Genomic DNA, 18,017 nt, shown 5'->3' with positions numbered 1-18,017 from the left:
GGAGAAACCCTAATCCTGATCTAGAGCAGGAAAAACAACAAAATGAACTTTGAGATTAATCCCAACCTGTTTTCTCTTCAGTGGTGCAACTGTCAGTACAGCAGGAGTATTTTAAAGTAAAACAGCCAGATTCCTGCTCGCCTGCTGGTGCACTGCGAGTAATTCCATAATTAACAGAGCAGCGTACAACCGGCCATGAACCGTGGGTCACCAAACATCTGCAGGGTGTTTCATTCCGAAAAGAGCCTGCAACAAGTTCCACACACACACACAAACGCTTCACCTTTAGAACCTCGCAAGCGCCGTTTTACGCCCACAGACCCGTCCCTTCCGGCCACTTGGGGTTTGCGCCTGCTGCTTTTCGACGCCACCATTACTGAACAAGCCGGAAACCTTACGAACGGACAGATGCTTGAGAGGCGGATGTGTCAAACAATGTAGAGCCATTCGGAAGACATGGCCCTGGAAACGCCACGTACGCACAGGTGGCTATTCAAACAGAGGTGCGATGCGCAAAGGTCGTCAGAGGTGAACTCCTAAACTCCCACACACAAGCAGGCTTTTGGACAGAGGTTAAATGTTTCTTTTTTGATATATATATATGTAACAAAAATACATAGCAATCAAGGAGAAGGAGGTTAATGCAGAGACTGTTAATCATAATTGAGAGGGAGGGCAAACAAATCAAAACAAGCAAATAATAAGGGAATAGTAACATGAGGCTTAAATAAAGCAGCGACTGACGGAACAATGAGTCATTAGGAAAAGAACAAGACAGAAAGGTGACAGTTTAACTGCGTAGCTGCTTTATCTGCATGAACACAGTCACTATTATAGTAGTATACGACAATGAGGCATAATGACCATTCAGTGCTGTGACAACACAATGTTCTGCTGGGAAACGTTTGGACCTGCCATTCATGTGGATGTTACTTGGACATGTAGCATGATGCCAGCAGCCATCCCCAATCAGGTGGTCGTAATGTTATGCTTAATCGGTATATAAGCTATTCCGTCTCCGAATCAGGTCGTCTGGCAGCTCTGAGCTTTTCAACAAGATAATTTGCCAGTAAAGTTACATAAGATGGAATTATTACTAGAGGAGAATGGGTGACTAATGGCTGCTGGGACTTTTATTAATCTTTAATACTGTCTGACGATGGATGTTGTTATTGTAAAATTGATTAATATCTTGAATATTTCACCTTCTTCATCTCTGACACCGCAGAGCAGCGGCGCCCTGAGCTTTTAATGAATTGCAGATCAGACAGCTGAGCTGCGGATCATTGTTTGTTGTCGTATTCACGCCAAAAATGACCCTCGGCTGTCAGACCGGCAGCCACGCCAAGTTAAAACTTAATGCCCTGCCATAATTTAATTCACTCATGAAGATTTTAGCATCTCAGGAAAAGTCAGATAAAAACAATCGGGGATGGAAGGAGAAGAGCGAAAGGAAATTAAAGTAAATGAAACGAAGAAGAAGAGGCGCAGGCCGCAGACAACACTCATCTCCAGTCCCAATTGTTACCACCCCCACCCGTCCTCGCGCTTCCTCTCCTGAGCTGAAAGCTTTTGTTTTCTCAGCAGCGGCACAGCGAATTAAGCTCAAATTCATCCTCTACACAAAATGAAACCAATCTCTTTATTCTTTGCGGGAACACGCACTCCTGCACACATGCGGACACAAAGACGTGGAAAGACACTTCCTCTCAGCAATCTTCCCTACCCCTTCTTTTCTGCGGATATGAGCACTTTTTATGCATTGTTGCGTTCACTCGGCCCCTCCCTCACGCGGCACAATCGCAGATTGAAATGCAAACTGCCCGTTCATCTCATCACAGAAAAAAAACACGGATAAGAAAATGCCATTTTCCCTATAAAGTTGCGTATCCTGAATCCATCTAGCTAAACCCCAGCGCTCAGGCTTATGTCATTGCCCCGGATCGTCATTAAACTACCGAACACAACAAACCAAGTTATTCTACTTTGTAATGTTTGCGGCGGAGGGGGCTGGGAGTGGGAGCGGGAGCCTGATTCTCTTTTAATTGACAATTAATGAATCCAGACATTAGCCGATCCAAACACCTGGTTAAGGGCGAGCCCTAATTAAAGTCATTAGAATTAGAGAGGAGACTTTTGTTCTCAGTCAGTCATTAGGGCGGCCAAAACACAAGGCTCACTCCCAAACTAACCTCTCTCTTTCATCACCCTCCCTCTCTCTCGAAGGACTCTTTCCCTTGTTTTCCTCCTGTCATTAACACTTACTTTTTTTTTCTCACAGTGTTGCTTTTCACATCCAGTTCTTTGCATTTCCATCAACTTCCTCACTGATTCGACTTTGCGTTTCCCACTGATTACTGAGTGGTTTTGGAAACGTCTTCCAAGTCATTTAAACCACTGGCCTGTTTTCAAGAGAACAAGTAACTCCTTTGACTCTCTCAACAAAGGTTGTGTCCAAAATATCCTCGCATTACTTACAACCAGTCGTCATGCCCACACTAAATTATAGGCCGCATTCATCGGATGGACGACATTGGCGGGAATGTGTGACAGATGTGTTTACTTTCAACATGTTTCAGGCCAAGGACCCCAAACGGAGCTAGCTGCACCATTAGCTTCTCTTCTGCTAATATTGGGGACTGAATATGTTCCTAGCCAATTGCGAGGAACCTGGCAGAGTCGGTGTGTAATATGCGGCCTCGTCATTGGCTCAGCAGGAATAGGGGCGGGGCCTACTGTGTACAGGAGGCTCAGACTGACAGGTGTATTGTAGCGCTCTTTCGTCACTCAATGAGTGCCTCCATTTATCCCCTTTAAAAGAATTTTAATTTGTGGGGGAAGATTTTTTAAAAAAAATATATATGTATAAAAAAAATCTAATCAACCAAAAATTTTGCGACCACCTACAGTACCTCCGCAGAAACCATAGGGGGCACGAACCCCCTGTTGAAGATTGTGGGCCAGGTTAAAATGCATACTTCCTCATTGTTAAACATGTTTTGAGGCAAACTTCTGCCACCTGCAACAAACACTACCATCATTTTTTTTTTATTTTTGTATAGTAAAACAAGGAGGTGCTCCACCGTGACCACGATATTGACGAGGAAATTACTTTTTCTTTTCCTTTGTTGCAGTGTTTTTAAAACGTCTGACAAACTAATCTGTGGCTGTTCAGGCAGAACAGTTGATTCGTGATGATCATATCAGGGTATTTGTTCAAAAAATTCAAAAAAAAATCCAAAAATTTAAGTACAGCACTGCTTCCAGACAGTCTTTGACTTAATTGGATCATATCAGTCCAATAAAGAAATTTCCCAGCCGGTTGAAAGGAGAGCAAAGAACATATTCAATTACATCTGTGAGAAAGATTTCAGTTCTTAGACGGACAGCTACTTGAAAGCGTCTCTGGAAAAAGTGATATCTCAGACAATTTTTTTTTTAGGGAACATTTTCAATTTCATGTTTTAGGTTTTTACTTGATGCTCTTATCCAGAGCCACTGACAGTAAATGGCACTGGTAGAATAAGCCTCAGTTCCTGGATCGCCAACGTTACTGGAATAAAGCTTCTTTAAAGAGCAAATTAGAGTTAGCTGAGGCAGAAGATGTGCAGAGGGAATATGATTCAGCACACAGAAGGTCATTTGAGATCATTCTTAGTTTTTCAGCCTATAATGGACTCTGCCTTCCTGACTTGTGGCGGAAGTCTACATTCCCTACATTTCTAATTGTAAATAATCCTATGCCCAACTCCGTGTTAGAGTGTCACAATCACTTTACCACAACATGGCTTGACTGGAGCCTCAGAGGCTCACTTATTCAGCAAATACGTTCTTTGATCAAGAGGCTGCTGTGTGAAAATACAAGCTGAGACTCGTTTCCTCTCCTCAAAACAGCCCATTTGCGCAGCAGGCAACATCTGCTGCAAATGCATGGCATACCGTACATGAGAGTACTTTCACCGGGACAGGATTCCTGACGTTTTTTTTGTTTTTTTTATCGACATCTTTCCCGTCGCCCGAGCACTGGGACAAACCTTGGCACAATAAAAAAGGCTGAAATTAACCTGTCAAAATGCAGAAGTAGGTTTAATGGCAGAAGTTTCATGACATTTGCTGAGAATAATCATACACCCAGGAGGGAAAACCTTTCCTTTAGAAATTGATGGCCATTTTTTTGTAGAGTCACAGTGAAATCAAACTTTACATACCGATATATATATATATGTATGAAAAGGCGCTGCTCCTCAAAAGTCATGAGCTCCACCTCCTTCATGTAAGTGGATGGGATTTGGCTCAAACTAAAACGCTAACATATACATCAAATCGTTTTTTTTTCAAGGACGTTTTTTGGTCATTTTAGGAAGTTAATATAACGTTGATGCATCTTCAAGTGTCAATTTTTCGTACAGCTTTTGAAACAGGATGTGACATAACTGCGACTACCAGTTGCCATGCCAACCACTCCGCAAAGCCTTGGAAAATAGGACTTACATTGTGTAATCCACAATTTACTTGTAACAGTTGGAGGTAGAGCAGAGCGTAGTATCAATTAATAGAAAACACAGGTGAGTCTGGAGGAAGCGTGGTCGATGTCGCAGCTCCGCGTGACTCCACTCCCGTGCCGTACTGCTCAGACGCCGGCTGCAAGGACGTAAGACGCCAACGCCCTTATCCCAGGGAAAATACCATCGGTTCAGCCAACGCAAGGAAGTGGAAACACATCGTTCATACAAAGAATATGTTCTGTCCATCATTTTTTCAGATTGCAAGCTCGATGAATAATGCAGCCTGAGGGACTTGCTACCCGGGCCTTAGATTTTTTTTTATTTTTTTATTCCAGCTTTCTCCTTCTCCCTCCATATTGATCTACTAGAAGTATAGACTTTGTGATAAAATGCCACTCCGAAAGGCTTTGTCGAAGACGGCTGTAAACATGTCACTTCTGCTAGCCTTCAGGCTCTGCAGAGTCAGGACAAGGCCCGTAGTAAATGTTGAAGGCAACAAGTAGTTTTTACAGCCGACGAGAACATTACAATTGTAGGGGAAAGAAGAAATGCCCTATCATTTTACCGGAGTGTGTGCACGCATGCATTCAGTTCCCCATTTAGGCGCACATGTTTGGAGGAAGGGTAATTGTACGGTGGGCTTCAGCTCCGCTTAGGGCTGTCGGGAGCATTAACGGAACAACTGAGTGACCACTAAAAAGGCAGAGCGATGTGGTCGGAGAGGTAAATGAGATAATTTATAGAATGTATCGATAAACCGTGCTGGGCAGTTAGCAAGGCATACATCATTTAGCTCGGGCAGCAAAACAGACACTTTCAACCTGACGCTGAGAGAGTGCTGGCTTGTAATGGAATTTTATATTAGTGAGAGAAGAGTGAGAGCAGGTACACCTCAGCCTCATGCTGCCAGGGAAAAAAAAAAAAACAGTCAGAGCTACCGGGCTGCCAGATGTTAAACGGAAACAAGCAAAGCCAGCTGTCATATAACCGAGCAGAGCTCATAAAAAAGGTGTGATGGCATATTTCCCGTAAAAAGAGCTCCCAACTATAGTATTTCTTCTAGTTTTTATTTTAGGAAAAGGGTTCTGGTTTTAATGAGTGAAACTGGCAGCTCTGACGGATCCCCTCTGATTTGCCTCCAAGGTCCCCATGCATTTTTAAGACGTCCGGGCCAAACAGACGCATTCGGCAGGTGTAGCCGTCGCATCTCAGAGCGAATAACAATAAACCACCGCTGCACTTAATGCTGCCCTCAAGATGAACTGTTTGGAAAGCATTTCATTCCCCCCTTTTTTTTTTTTTTTGCGAGCGTGGCCGGAATAATCAGGCGCCCAGCTGGCCGAGCGAAATCGAGTTCCCTGTTCCATTACGCCCGTTCAATTAGGCGACGACGTCTGAGAGGGGGGGGGGGGACGAGGCGCCGCTGGGAAAAGGGGCCACAAGACAGATGCACGGACGCCGCGGCTCAAATTGTTTGACAACAATTAAGGAATTGGAGTTTGCGTTCGACACTGCGAGGGACGCCATTAACGAGCCGCTGGAAGCGGCAGAGGAAACTGTTCGAAGCTGCTTCCCATCTCAGTTAAAATCAAAATGTCTTCTAAAGCCTCTTGAATAAATTAATACACTAGTAGAGGGAATTCTTATATTAAATATACATTATTATCATTTTGCATCAACATATTAAGATAAACACGCCTGACATAAACATAAACACACAAATATATATATAAAATGTATGGTCAACCAAAGATTTTGTGATCCCCCTGCAGTACCTCCACAGACCCCCTATGTTTTAGAGAACAACTGCATCAATTACAAGGACTGACGAGGTCCTTTTCTTTACTCTCAATTACCGGAGTGACCTTTAGCAACGACGCCTGAAAGAACACACCTGTCACTGTTTGTTACGGCCACGCGCATAAATGTATAACTCACCTTGTTCTGCTGTTATAACCAGCGTACGAGTACAAGCGCGCGCTAATTGAGCCGCAGGTAGACCGTGTTAATGTTTGTTTGCGATAACACGGCAGAGCCCTAAAACCACCCCGAGAGCGCGTGTTTGTGCGTAAGTATCAGAAAACGTCAATTAATCAGCGCGCGCGCCGACCCTTAATTAAAGACTCCCACTTCCTCTTGGACCCCACTCCTGAGCGCGTGGCTGCATTTGTATGCGCACCGCCGCCTCTGAATCTCAGTATTAATGACACGGGGAGGCGGCGGCGGAAAACCACTTGAGGCTTTTTCACACTCGAAGACAAACACGCTGGATGCTCGACGCACCACTGCGGGTTTTTTTAACTCACAAGGCACTGACAGCATATGTCAAAAAGTAGCATTAACATAAATCCTGCCTTTGGTATCAGAATTTTTTTATTTTTTATTTTTAGTAATTGGAATGTACTTGTTGTCCTGACGACGCTCGAGGATAACGGCACCAATGAGAATCAATTTAGGAGCGCGTTGCCGTTTAATCAAATTTCGCTTCAAGCCAATGCGGCCGGGAAGACTGCCGACAACAATTACACGTCCCGTCCGCACGTCCACCGTATTTATCTTTTGTTTCCACAGGTGCTGCAGATTCCACGCTCCTCTGCCTACTTTCGATCCGAGGCCTTTAATTGCTCTCTTTGTGTTCGTTTGCACATTGTGCCTGTGCCTGCGCCTACGCGCTGGACTTCATTCTTCCTCGGCCGCGGCTACGTTCTCGTGCCGTTCGGGGGGGGATGTCGGGAAGCGGTTCGGCAGCTACGGCTCGGAGCTCATCGCTCACTCTCCGCCCACGCCAGCGGCGGCTAAAACACACGAGTTTGGAGTATTTATTGTTGTTTCAGTCAAATAAACCGAGCGCGCACACACGCGGCGGTGAATTGAAAGCGCGTGAACTTCGGTTGACCCGTATCTCGGACGCCATGACAGGTAGCGCGCCTCCTGGGAAAAGTATCATTCACCCAACTAATCAAATTTCACCACTTCTGTGAGGTCGCCGCCTTTCCCCACCCGTCCCCTTCCCATCTTTTTGAGTTTCCGACACTCGCTCTGATCGCGAATTAACATTCGCGCAGTCGTCCACGCCGCTGCGGGAGCACGGATGCGTTATTGTTGTTGTCTTTTTTTTTTTTTACTCCAGCTCAAGCCGTGTGACGTTGCGGCCGAGCGGGAAGCGGGCGAGGCCGGAAGTAAAGACGAGGACCAGAAAGAGGGGGTGAAACGAGAGAGGGCACCGAGTGAATACGGCGGAAACAATCAGGCGAAGAGGAAAAAGGTCGGGCGAAAGAAAAGGCCTCGGCTTCCTCTAGTTTCCCTCTCCCTTTCTCCCTGCGCTCGCGCTTCGTCACAGCCAATTTCCAGCTGTTTAATCCTGATTATGGCTTCAAAGTCCCGGTCGACGGCATCCAGCTCAAACTTGCCGTGTTTTGTACATTTGCATACGCCGGGAAGATACTGACTGGGGCTGTAAATGCATCCAGTCAGTGCAGTTGCGATTTGTCAAAACGCGATTGTGGAAGTACCCCCGTTGTGACATCACAGTCTGTCCATAGTGTACGTAATAACTTAAATAAGTAATGCAGAACAGTGTTGCTTCATAGCGAAGCTGATCTTTGAGTAGAAAACATGATTTTCACAAGGATGGGACAAACGGACCGAGTGTCCATGTGCTGATGGACAGGGGACCCAGAGGAGTCACTTCAGATAGTTTTGTTGAGTGTACACAAGCTTCATTTGTCAAGGGGAGACATCTTTTTCTGTTATGATTTGAGCATCGTGTACGTGTTTGAGTGAACAGTCGAGCTGAACGCTGCCATTTGAAGGTCAAGTCTTATCCACCTGTCATCAGATTACTTCTGGGCTTCTGCTTTTGTCCTCTTTCAACCTTTCCTGACGTCATACAAGACAGTTTTTTAGCATCTATAGGTAGCGATTAATTTTCTATTATCTATTCAGTTTGATTGATTAATGCGCTATTGTATGTTCCCTTAGGACTCTGTATTTTGTGCTTTCCAGTAAAAGAGACACAGCTGACGCCAACTGGCCGACCCAATTGTCATGCAGGACGAACACGAATCAAAGCGGGAGCCGCCGATGACTCAGGTGTTGCAATAACAACAATAATGAGAAGCAGCACTTAATTTAGCGGGCCAGATGAAGAGGTTTCATCTTGGAGTGTAAACCACTTAGCTCAGACTGTATGCTCCTCCGGCGTCCGGCAAAAATCCTCCAAGTTTTCGGTGTGCGGGTCAGACTTTTTAATATGCCGCGCCACGAGCCGCTCCGACAACGAGGGGAAAAACGCCTTGTATCAACACTTGTATCCTGCAGGGCGCTCTAATCAATACTGCACCATGGCAGTTGCAAGTACGTCTCCTGGCAATGCTGTCCCTCAAATATCAGTTAACAGCAGCCGTGGGGAGAATACAGAGGATGTGATCCTGAGACACTATTTCAGCAAATATGTTCTCCAGGTTTGGGAAACGGAAATATCCACTTCCTAATATGATGACAATTTAGAATTACAAAAAGGTATATAATTTAAATATACACCGATCAGCCACAACATTGCGACCACCGCCAGGTGATGTAAACACCGTTGACCATCTAAATCAGGGGTCGTCAACCTGTTTGAGACCAAGGACCCTCAAAGAGATTAACCTGATAGAGTCCGTGTAATATGCGGCCTTGTGATTGGCTGAGGAGCGATGGGGCGGGGCCAACTGTGTACAGGAGGCTTTGATTGACAGGTTTAGTGTGGCGCTCTGTATGAAACGTTGCGTTGTTGAGACAGCTGACTCAAAGAACGTCTTTAGCCTCCATTTATCCTTATACGATATAATATGTTGAACTTATGTTAATGTGTATTTAGAGAAATTTTAATTCATGAAGGAAAATTAAAGAAAAATAAATAAATATACATATATATACATATATACACACACATATATATATATGAAAAATGTCTAATCAACCAAAGATTTTGCGACCACCCGTTGAAGACCTATGGTCTAAATGTATAGGAATGGATTCTGTACTGTGATATATTGAAAGGTATAGACCATACTGAAATAACAGGGACCTCAAATTAAAATCTACCCATTTCCTACAGCATTAACAAAGGTGGTGCAGTGAGCAGGAGGCCAAAAAACAACAAGCCACTTATTGTTAAGGGAGCGCAAACTGCTTATTAAAACTGACAGTGGAAGACACTTTCAGGCATTTTCTGTTAATCTACGTGTAGTCATGCAGCACATAAAGTTGTCAGTACAAAATGAAAACCCGTCCCCGGTGTGTGCTTGGAACTTGAACGTCTTTACGGGCTTCGTTTTTAAGAATATCCATCAGCGTTAGCCGACGTCGTTAGAGCTGTTAGGAGCCGCTCTTTATGCCGCCGTCCTTCCTGTCCTCCTCGGTTTTCTCCTGCGTCACCTTTATACCTGCCAAACTGCCAGGACGTCTCATTTCAGCACCCTCCTCCCGTTACACACTTCACAAATACTACAGTCGCAGATGCTCATTTTTATTGCCTCCAGCCCTCGTGTCACCGCCGCCACCTTCCATTCTCTACACGTTTATTTATGCATCCCGTCACTAATTGTGTTTTACTGTTCTTGGATTTTCAATTTCCCAAAAGTGAGTCTTTTCCAGGACTTAAACCGTGAACACGCGAACGTACACGGAGATTCACACAAACAAGCGCTTTCACACACACACACACGCAGACAATTAGACAACCGCTCATGTGATTAAGTACCGTGCAAGTGGTTGTTTAGAAGTGTGAAATGAAGAGGTGATGGACAGATAACCCAGTCCCCGGAGACGCACATTAGTGTGTCATTGCATGTGCGAGAGCGCGAGAGGGAGAAAGAGAGAGGAATTGACAACGTGTGACAAAATAACTCTGGGTGTGTGGGCGGAGAGTGTACTCTTAAGTGTCTAAACCGCTCAGTCCTGATACTAATAAGTAACAGATGAGATGGATTTCACGTTCTTTGTGTAAATGCTGCGTGAACGATCTTAGATCGATGAGTCCTGCCCTGGGATGTGACGCGAGAATCATTGGAGGGAAAGTCCAGATCAGAAGGCAGGAAGGTTCAAATGTTTTAGGATTGATGTGACTTAAATAAAGGCAAGGGAGAGACAAACTAAGAAAACTAATTATACACCGATCAGCCACATTAAAACCGCTGACAGGAGAAATAAACATCATCAACAATCTTGTTTCAATTCAGTGGGAAACGTTTGGACCCGGCATTCATGTAGATGTTACTTGGACATGGCTCAACATCATTGCTAAGTTTTAAATGACCGCATGCCCAGAAATAAACCGAGTGGACCACTGACACTGGACCTAATTCACACAGCTTTGGGTCCATTACATTTATCACAGTAAAATAAAACATAAATTTATTTGTATTCCAACTATTACGGATCAACTGTCTTCACAGGTCAGACTGAAATATCAACACAGTCTGTCGATATAAATAAGAGCCGTGAAGAAGCATGAGGCAGAGGCGGACTGAAAATAGAGATTTCTAAAACGCGAACCCGGGGAAAACCCACGTAACCCAGCCAGTGAACCGTGAACGGGAGGCCGAGGGATGCGAAAACAAGAGATACGCCGTGAGACAACTCCGCTCGTGAAGGCAGAACCCAGGGCGAACGGTTGAAACGATGGAAGGGCATGACAGACGAGGAAAATAATAATAATAACCATAAAAAAAAAAAAAGGGGTGGTGAAGGAATTGTTTACAGGTAGACAGAGAAATGAACAGATCTGCAGCGTGATGAAACCTGGACGTGACAGCGCGAGCGCTGGGAGATGCTTCTCCGGGGCCGGAAACAAGAACATCCCAACACTAGGTGTGCAGCAGACACTAACGGGCACGAAATGAGGGAATGCGGAATTTGCCGAGTGTCGCCTTTAACGGATATGACATGAGGTTTGACAGGTTGTTTCATTTGTATCAGATCCACCGGAGCTCAGCTGTCTCTCTCTGTGCAGGAGAGTCCGACAGATGCACACTGCAGTCCCGCTTCTTACCAGTCAGAGTTCTTCTAAACGATAAATTCTTGCTGTGTGTGCACATTTCGTTATCTTTATGCAAAACAGTTGTGACGCATGAACTGAATTCATACAAAAAAAAGAAAAGAGAGAAGCGTGGAAAAAGAGTAAACAATAAGGAGGAGATTTTATCCGATTTTATCTGTTTAGCAGGAAGAGACGGCGGCGGTACGAGGCGTTGACGCAAAATTTACTCTGAAAGCAACAAACTGAGCAGCCCCGCTCAGACACACAATAACAAATACAGACACACGTCCGCAAAGTGTGCTGAGGTATAAACCACACTGCAGAAACATAGAGCCTGTTAGTGCCAGGAGGTAAATCACGTAGTTAGAAGCTTCAGCCTTCACTCTTCCTCTGACAGGTTCTCATGCAGCCGCCTTCCACTCGTCCGTCCGTCATACATAACGCATGGCTCTCCCTCTCCCGCTCTCTCTGGCTTCAGAGACGTGGCCAGAAATCATGACAGTCTGCATTAAGGGGGCATGTGTTCATTCCTGAGCTCATTAGCCGGAGCTTTTGTTAGATTTTGACGCACTTTGTACTTTTTTGCTCCTGCAGCCTGTGGTGAAAGGTGAAAAAAAAGAAATTTAAACGTGAAGTGACGTTCCATACCTTGTTACAGCCAATATTCAGGGTAACTGAGGCAGGCTAACACACACACACACACACACACACACACTGCGTCAAATGCTGCAGCCATGTTCAAGTCTCATGGGAGTGATCCGTCAGGTACTTTAGGAGTCCGTTTGCAACTGACGTTAAAAGGGAACTGAAGCTGCAAGACCCCATGCGGGGTCGTTATTACTGGAATATCAGCCCATTCAGAACAATAAAGCCTCACGTAACCCACCTCCATCAGAACAGGCTGGCCTTGAGCCAGCGGTTTGTGACTGCAAAGGTAATGTTAAGTGATGGTGTAATGAATTCTACGTGGGCAGCGAGGTTGAAAATGTGCGTCATGGTCGGTCATTTTCTTGTTATGTCGGGAATGATGGGAATAATGCCTCTTATACGTTATGTTGTTCTGTTAGACACAGTGGTTTGAATGAATGAGACTTTATTCAAATATGTATATAAGATAAATAAATAAATAATAGAAAATGCAAATATAAAGAAAGTTTAAATGAGGAACAAGCAATAAGGAAAATGCAAAATAAATGTTCTGACAATTTGTAATTTGCATAGTCGAAACGGAGTGGGTGGAAGTAAAACTAATTAAATCCCACCCCTCTTCCTTAAACCACTAATTAATGACAGTTGTAAATTGCTTCCTGTGTTCTCTATGTAAATACATAGGGGGGACGCAGAGGTATTACAGGGGGACCACAGAATCTTTGGTTGATTAGACATTTTTTGTATAGTCTATGCATTTTTCATTTTCCCCCACAAGCAGCCTACTATTGCTCATGTTTGAAATAAAAATATATATATTTGAACCTGTGTATTATTTGAATAGCTTAATACTGAATGCAAAATGATAATAATAATGTATATTTATAAATAGCACTAGTTTAATATAGATCACGTATAGTAGGTAGGGGGTCCCTACTTAATCTCTCCATCAGTTTGGGGTTCTTGGCCTGAAAAACCCCTGATCTAATTTGTTCATGTTGTCACAAACATTAATATCGTCTGCTCTCACCCGGGTGCCTCAGGTGCACGAGCCTTCACGGGCCTCCCCACCTTCCTTGTCGTTTTGCGTTACACTCTTGCCATCCTGATTGCCCTTTCGCTGGTTCCCCCTCCACGCTCCTCTATCCAGCTATCTTTACCCTCCTGCCTCACGTCCTGTCGCATCTCCATCCATCACTCCCCACCCTCTATCTCTTTTTTGTTTTTTCTGCTGTTGGATGCGTGACATTTTGCTGCCGTTCATTCTTTGAGCAAACACACACACACACAGATGCTAAAGATAAACAGACTTGAAATAGTTCAACGCAAAAGAGGAGCACAGCTGGATGTAACTCGAACCTTTACGGGTTCATTATAGTCTTAAGTCAAAACTCTGGGCTACTCTCCGCGACCATCACAACAGACACATTATCAACAGTCCAGAGAAATAAAGTGCACTGAATCTGGACGACTCTATTTAGTTTTAATTTACGTGCTAGACGTGTGCCAAACCCAATTAATTATCCCGTGGGACAGATAACACAGGACAAACTGATTACACACCAGACGACGCACAGCGCACACATCCAACTAACATCATATTTGAAGCTTTCACTGAAACCCTGCTGAGTTGTCTCGCAACCAAACGTTCTATTTAAACACGGTGTTGCACTGTGCGTGATCCTCGCCACGTGGGTGCAGTTTGACGGGGTGACAGAAGGGACAACGTGGTGCGTTCCAAGCAGGCGATGAATTATTACAAAGCTAAAGGTTGAGATTTGAGACCGGAAAACAGTTTCCAAGTCATGTTTTCCGACCGTCATCAGCAGCTTAAACGGAAACTATTTTAGTTTAAGACCTCGTTCTTTGAATAATGTTCCCTTTTAAAAATTTAGCTCCTCTGCGCAGAATAGAAAGCACTCCTCTTCACATCCAAACAGCACTCAGCGAGGTTGCTTGCAGTAGCTTGTGTGTGGCGCACGCTGTCTTCACTGATCATTACAGATAATGATGATAAAAAAAAAGAGTTCTTTAAGCTTTTTTTTGTTTGTCATTACTTCAGTTACAGCCACTGTAGAAAAGGTGGATTGTGTTGAATTCATTGTGTTTGCGTACATGCTCAGTGATTTACATACACACCGGAAACCTTTTAAATCAAACTTTCAAAAGAATGTTGAGCTTTGAACATCCCCTTCAGAGAACTGTACTGTGCCTTTTCACTTAGCTACTCATAGAAAATGGCTTTTATTTGGCTATGAAATAATCTATGTGCTTGTTTTGTTTGTTGTTTTTGAAAAAAGTAGCTGCAGCTCTAAACTGTTCATGTTAATATTCGGCCACATTTGAGTCGCCTTTTCCCACAGATCTCCATAACAACCACCTCATCCAGTTGTAGTTTCATGATAAAAACTCAACACATCTTTCACCTTACTGTGCTGTGAAAAAGAAAAAAAAAAAAAAGTGTGTTACACTGACTACTAACACAGATAGCTAATTGTACGCTGTGACGAAAGGTGAAAATTGAGGATGTAAAAGTGCAATAGCATGTGTGAAAAATGGCAACAGTACTTTTGGTACGATTTAACATTGTGTGCAATTTCTTATAAAGTTTACAAAGTGTTTTATAAGTAAATGCACTGCAAAAAAAGGTTATTTAACACTTTATAAAAAGAAACGCTATGTGAAGCTTCTCAAAAGGCCTAAAGGGATGAGAGATGTACTTCACATGAAAAGATTTATACGACACAAACCCATTCAGCTACACATTTTTAATCGCCCCAATTATCTCAGTGTGTTGACGTCGGCTCTCGCTGTCAGCACAGCTTTTCTGCCAACAACCTGATGTTAATGTTTGGCGCATCCGCCCTAAAACCAAAGACCACTGTGTCTTTTCTTTTTTATTTTATTTATATATTTATTTTTTTATTTATCTTGAGGCAGACCAAGCTTGCAGTGCAAAAACGAAGGAATAAAAAGTAATATAGAGCATGTAATAAACCCGGCAGGTCACAAAGGGATGTAAGGCCAAGTGTCTGAGTCTGCTGGAGCACCACTTCACAGTAAAACTGCAGCTGATTCACTGCAGAGAGTGTTTCTCTTTCGCTTTTAACGGCATCAAATTCAAAGTCTAGACCCGGCTGGGAAAGCTTTAGATGGGCTCTTATCGGGGCCATTACCAGCACGCCATCTTAGAGATGTATGCCTCCGCTGTCGAAGAATCCCTCCTCATCTTAACGCGCTCAAGAAACAACAATTGCTCACAGGTGCGTTTGGCCAAAGCAACACGAGCTTTCACGCCAGCACAGCTTAATGAATGAATGTCCTACCTTGACCCCGCGCACCCTGAACTCGGCCAGGGCTCGGCTCATCTTGGAGGATGCCGTGTGCAGGTCCTTCCCACTGGCGATGACTTTCACCAGCAGGGAGTCGTAGTGTGGTGAAATGACAGCGCCCTGGAAGGCAGAGGCGCTGTCCAGGCGGATACCCATGCCCTCGCCGCTTCTGAAGACCTGGAACAGGTGACAATAAACTTTAAATTTATATATTCGCAGTAGTATCCTACAGTAGTGATCTGCTTCACATTCTGAAAAGAAAGTCTGCAATTTGTGATCAGTAACTGCCCATTAATTCATATAAGTGATTGCTATTTGAAAGCATATTTGTGTAAGGTGAACCAAAAACACATACAGTACTATGTGGATGTTATGACACTGGAGAAAATTACACAATGCATGTTTTGCAGGCATTTTTGTTCTGTATCTATAGAGAATACCGACATTTGTCATTTTTGATTAAACCATTTTAATTACAGTGCTCAGGAAATGATGAGGCTTGCAATCCAGCGTTTGAGCTGAGTGTATGTCAAAGTTGATATAGACACTTAATAAAATTACCTCATAGGATACATCTGATTGCATGGCCCATAGTATGAATGACTAAATAAAGCGTTTGACATGCACAAAGGGGGTCCGCTGTCCCAAAAGGGTCAAATCTACAGATCAAAACAATGTTTGTTTTTCTTAATAATGAAGATGAGCCAAAATGGAACCATGTTTTCAACAGTGCTGACCAACTCCCATGAAGTTGTGGCATTCATTATTACACAGGATGAGATGTTACAATGCCTTGTTCAAGATCCGAAGCAAAACACATTTAGAAGTTCGGTCCAACTGAAAAAAAGACCAGTCAGCTACCAACTAGCAACCAACAAGAAGACACCAGCTAACTAGCCTAGTCAACAGCAGTAGGTATGAAGTGATGGGATATGCGACTACATGTCAACCAACACTTCTCCCTTGTGCCAAGATTCGGGTAAAGACACATTTGGAAGCCGAGTCCAACTAAAAACAAAACCCAGCCAGCAGGCTAACGTCAACTACCAGCTAGCAACCAACAAGAACAGACCAGCTAACTAGCCTAGTCAACTAGCCTAGTCAACTAGTCTAGTTAGCTAGGTAATGGTTATTAGATATTTCCTTAAATGACTTATTAGTTATACCAATTCCAATTCACTGCAAAAAGGTCAATCTGTTCAAACTTTTGTTCTGGCTATCACTACACAATGTGACTTATGCATCGCAACAAACCAACTGTTCGTCCCTTAATGTTATTTCACTGTCAATGTCTTTTAAAACAGACACTAAAGCAGAATCCAAACCTCTAACCCAATCTCAAATGATATGTTTGACTATTTGATGTTAGTCATTTCTTCACAACCACAAAAAAGCCAACAATCTTCAAAGTGGACAATGATTTCAAAACAGTGCAACCACAGAGCGAGGGGAACTAAAATTTGTGGGAGGGGTAATTTCTGGTTGACTTCAAGGTAAAAAAAAATAAATAAAATTGTAACGTTCACAAGGATGTAAAACATCCGTTAGGTCCTTAAAACATAACCAGAACTTAACCTGTACTAGGAAGGAAGTGGCAGCCAGATATACAAGAAGAGCGAAATAAGAGATGAGAGAGAAGAAAACAAGCATGAGATGATGAGAAACCGTTCCAAACCACTTGGCAAGAGAGCAGAGAGGGAGGAGAGGAGACGTGAAGAGGAGAGGAGAGTGAGGAGTGTCCAACACTACAACATATGGAGCCCCTCGGGGGCTGCAGGGGAAGGATGAATAGAAATTACAATTATAACAATGCTGCGCCACACTGATGCTATGCTGGTAATATTTTCAGACAGAGTGGCGCTGCCAGAGTTCACGACTAACGCTATTTTTTCATCATCCTTTTTGCTTTTCACAGCTCACCATTTGATGTGGAATGATTCTGCTCTCATTTTAAATGCTTCCATCCCTGTACAAGGGCTCACAATGTTCAAATATGATTCAGTATAATTTCCAAAAAAAAAAATATATATATACACTCTATATTAACGGTTATTTAAAAGCATGCCTCTATGCAACCTATCCTATATGCTCTGCTGATCCAATACCAGTTTTATTACCAAGTGTCAAAGAGCTGAAAAATGAAGCCAGCGCCAAGTGCCATGTTTACAACCTGGTCCAGAACATTCATTTAGTCAACTTCCCCACTCATGACAACTGTGCGCAAGGCAGATTTTCGTATAACTCACCTGTTTAATATTAATAATCTTTTAAATTATCCATAATTTAAGGTTTGGCCCATTTGAGTGACGATCCGCCTCGAGCCAGTATTCAAATCAGTCGAGAGTTAGGAGTGAACCTCGCCAAGTAACAACAGGTTGGCCATCTTTATAATATTCAGTGGTTATTAATGGTAAACACACTAAAAATAAAGCCAGCAGTAAAATAAAAAAAAGGAGTAAATGTGCAAATTAAATGCCAAGCCTACCATTATTAGCTTGAAGTGCATGA

At 43.5% G+C, this 18,017-nt stretch overlaps 1 protein-coding gene across 3 annotated transcripts in view; it reads right to left on the bottom strand.

Moving 5' to 3' along the window:
• The window catches only part of LOC125005809 (pyruvate carboxylase, mitochondrial-like), a 277,141-nt gene that overhangs the window by 124,444 nt on the left and 134,680 nt on the right, over window positions 1–18,017 (bottom strand). For all 3 annotated transcript variants that reach the window (XM_047581417.1, XM_047581425.1, XM_047581406.1), the window contains exon 12: window positions 15,504–15,686. In XM_047581417.1, coding sequence (XP_047437373.1) covers window positions 15,504–15,686 — 183 coding nt within the window. The remainder of the gene's footprint in view (window positions 1–15,503; window positions 15,687–18,017) is intronic.

This window comes from Mugil cephalus, chromosome 1 (genome assembly GCF_022458985.1).
Source record: "Mugil cephalus isolate CIBA_MC_2020 chromosome 1, CIBA_Mcephalus_1.1, whole genome shotgun sequence".
NCBI lineage: Eukaryota > Metazoa > Chordata > Actinopteri > Mugiliformes > Mugilidae > Mugil > Mugil cephalus.
This window is presented reverse-complemented; position numbering and strand designations above follow the sequence as displayed.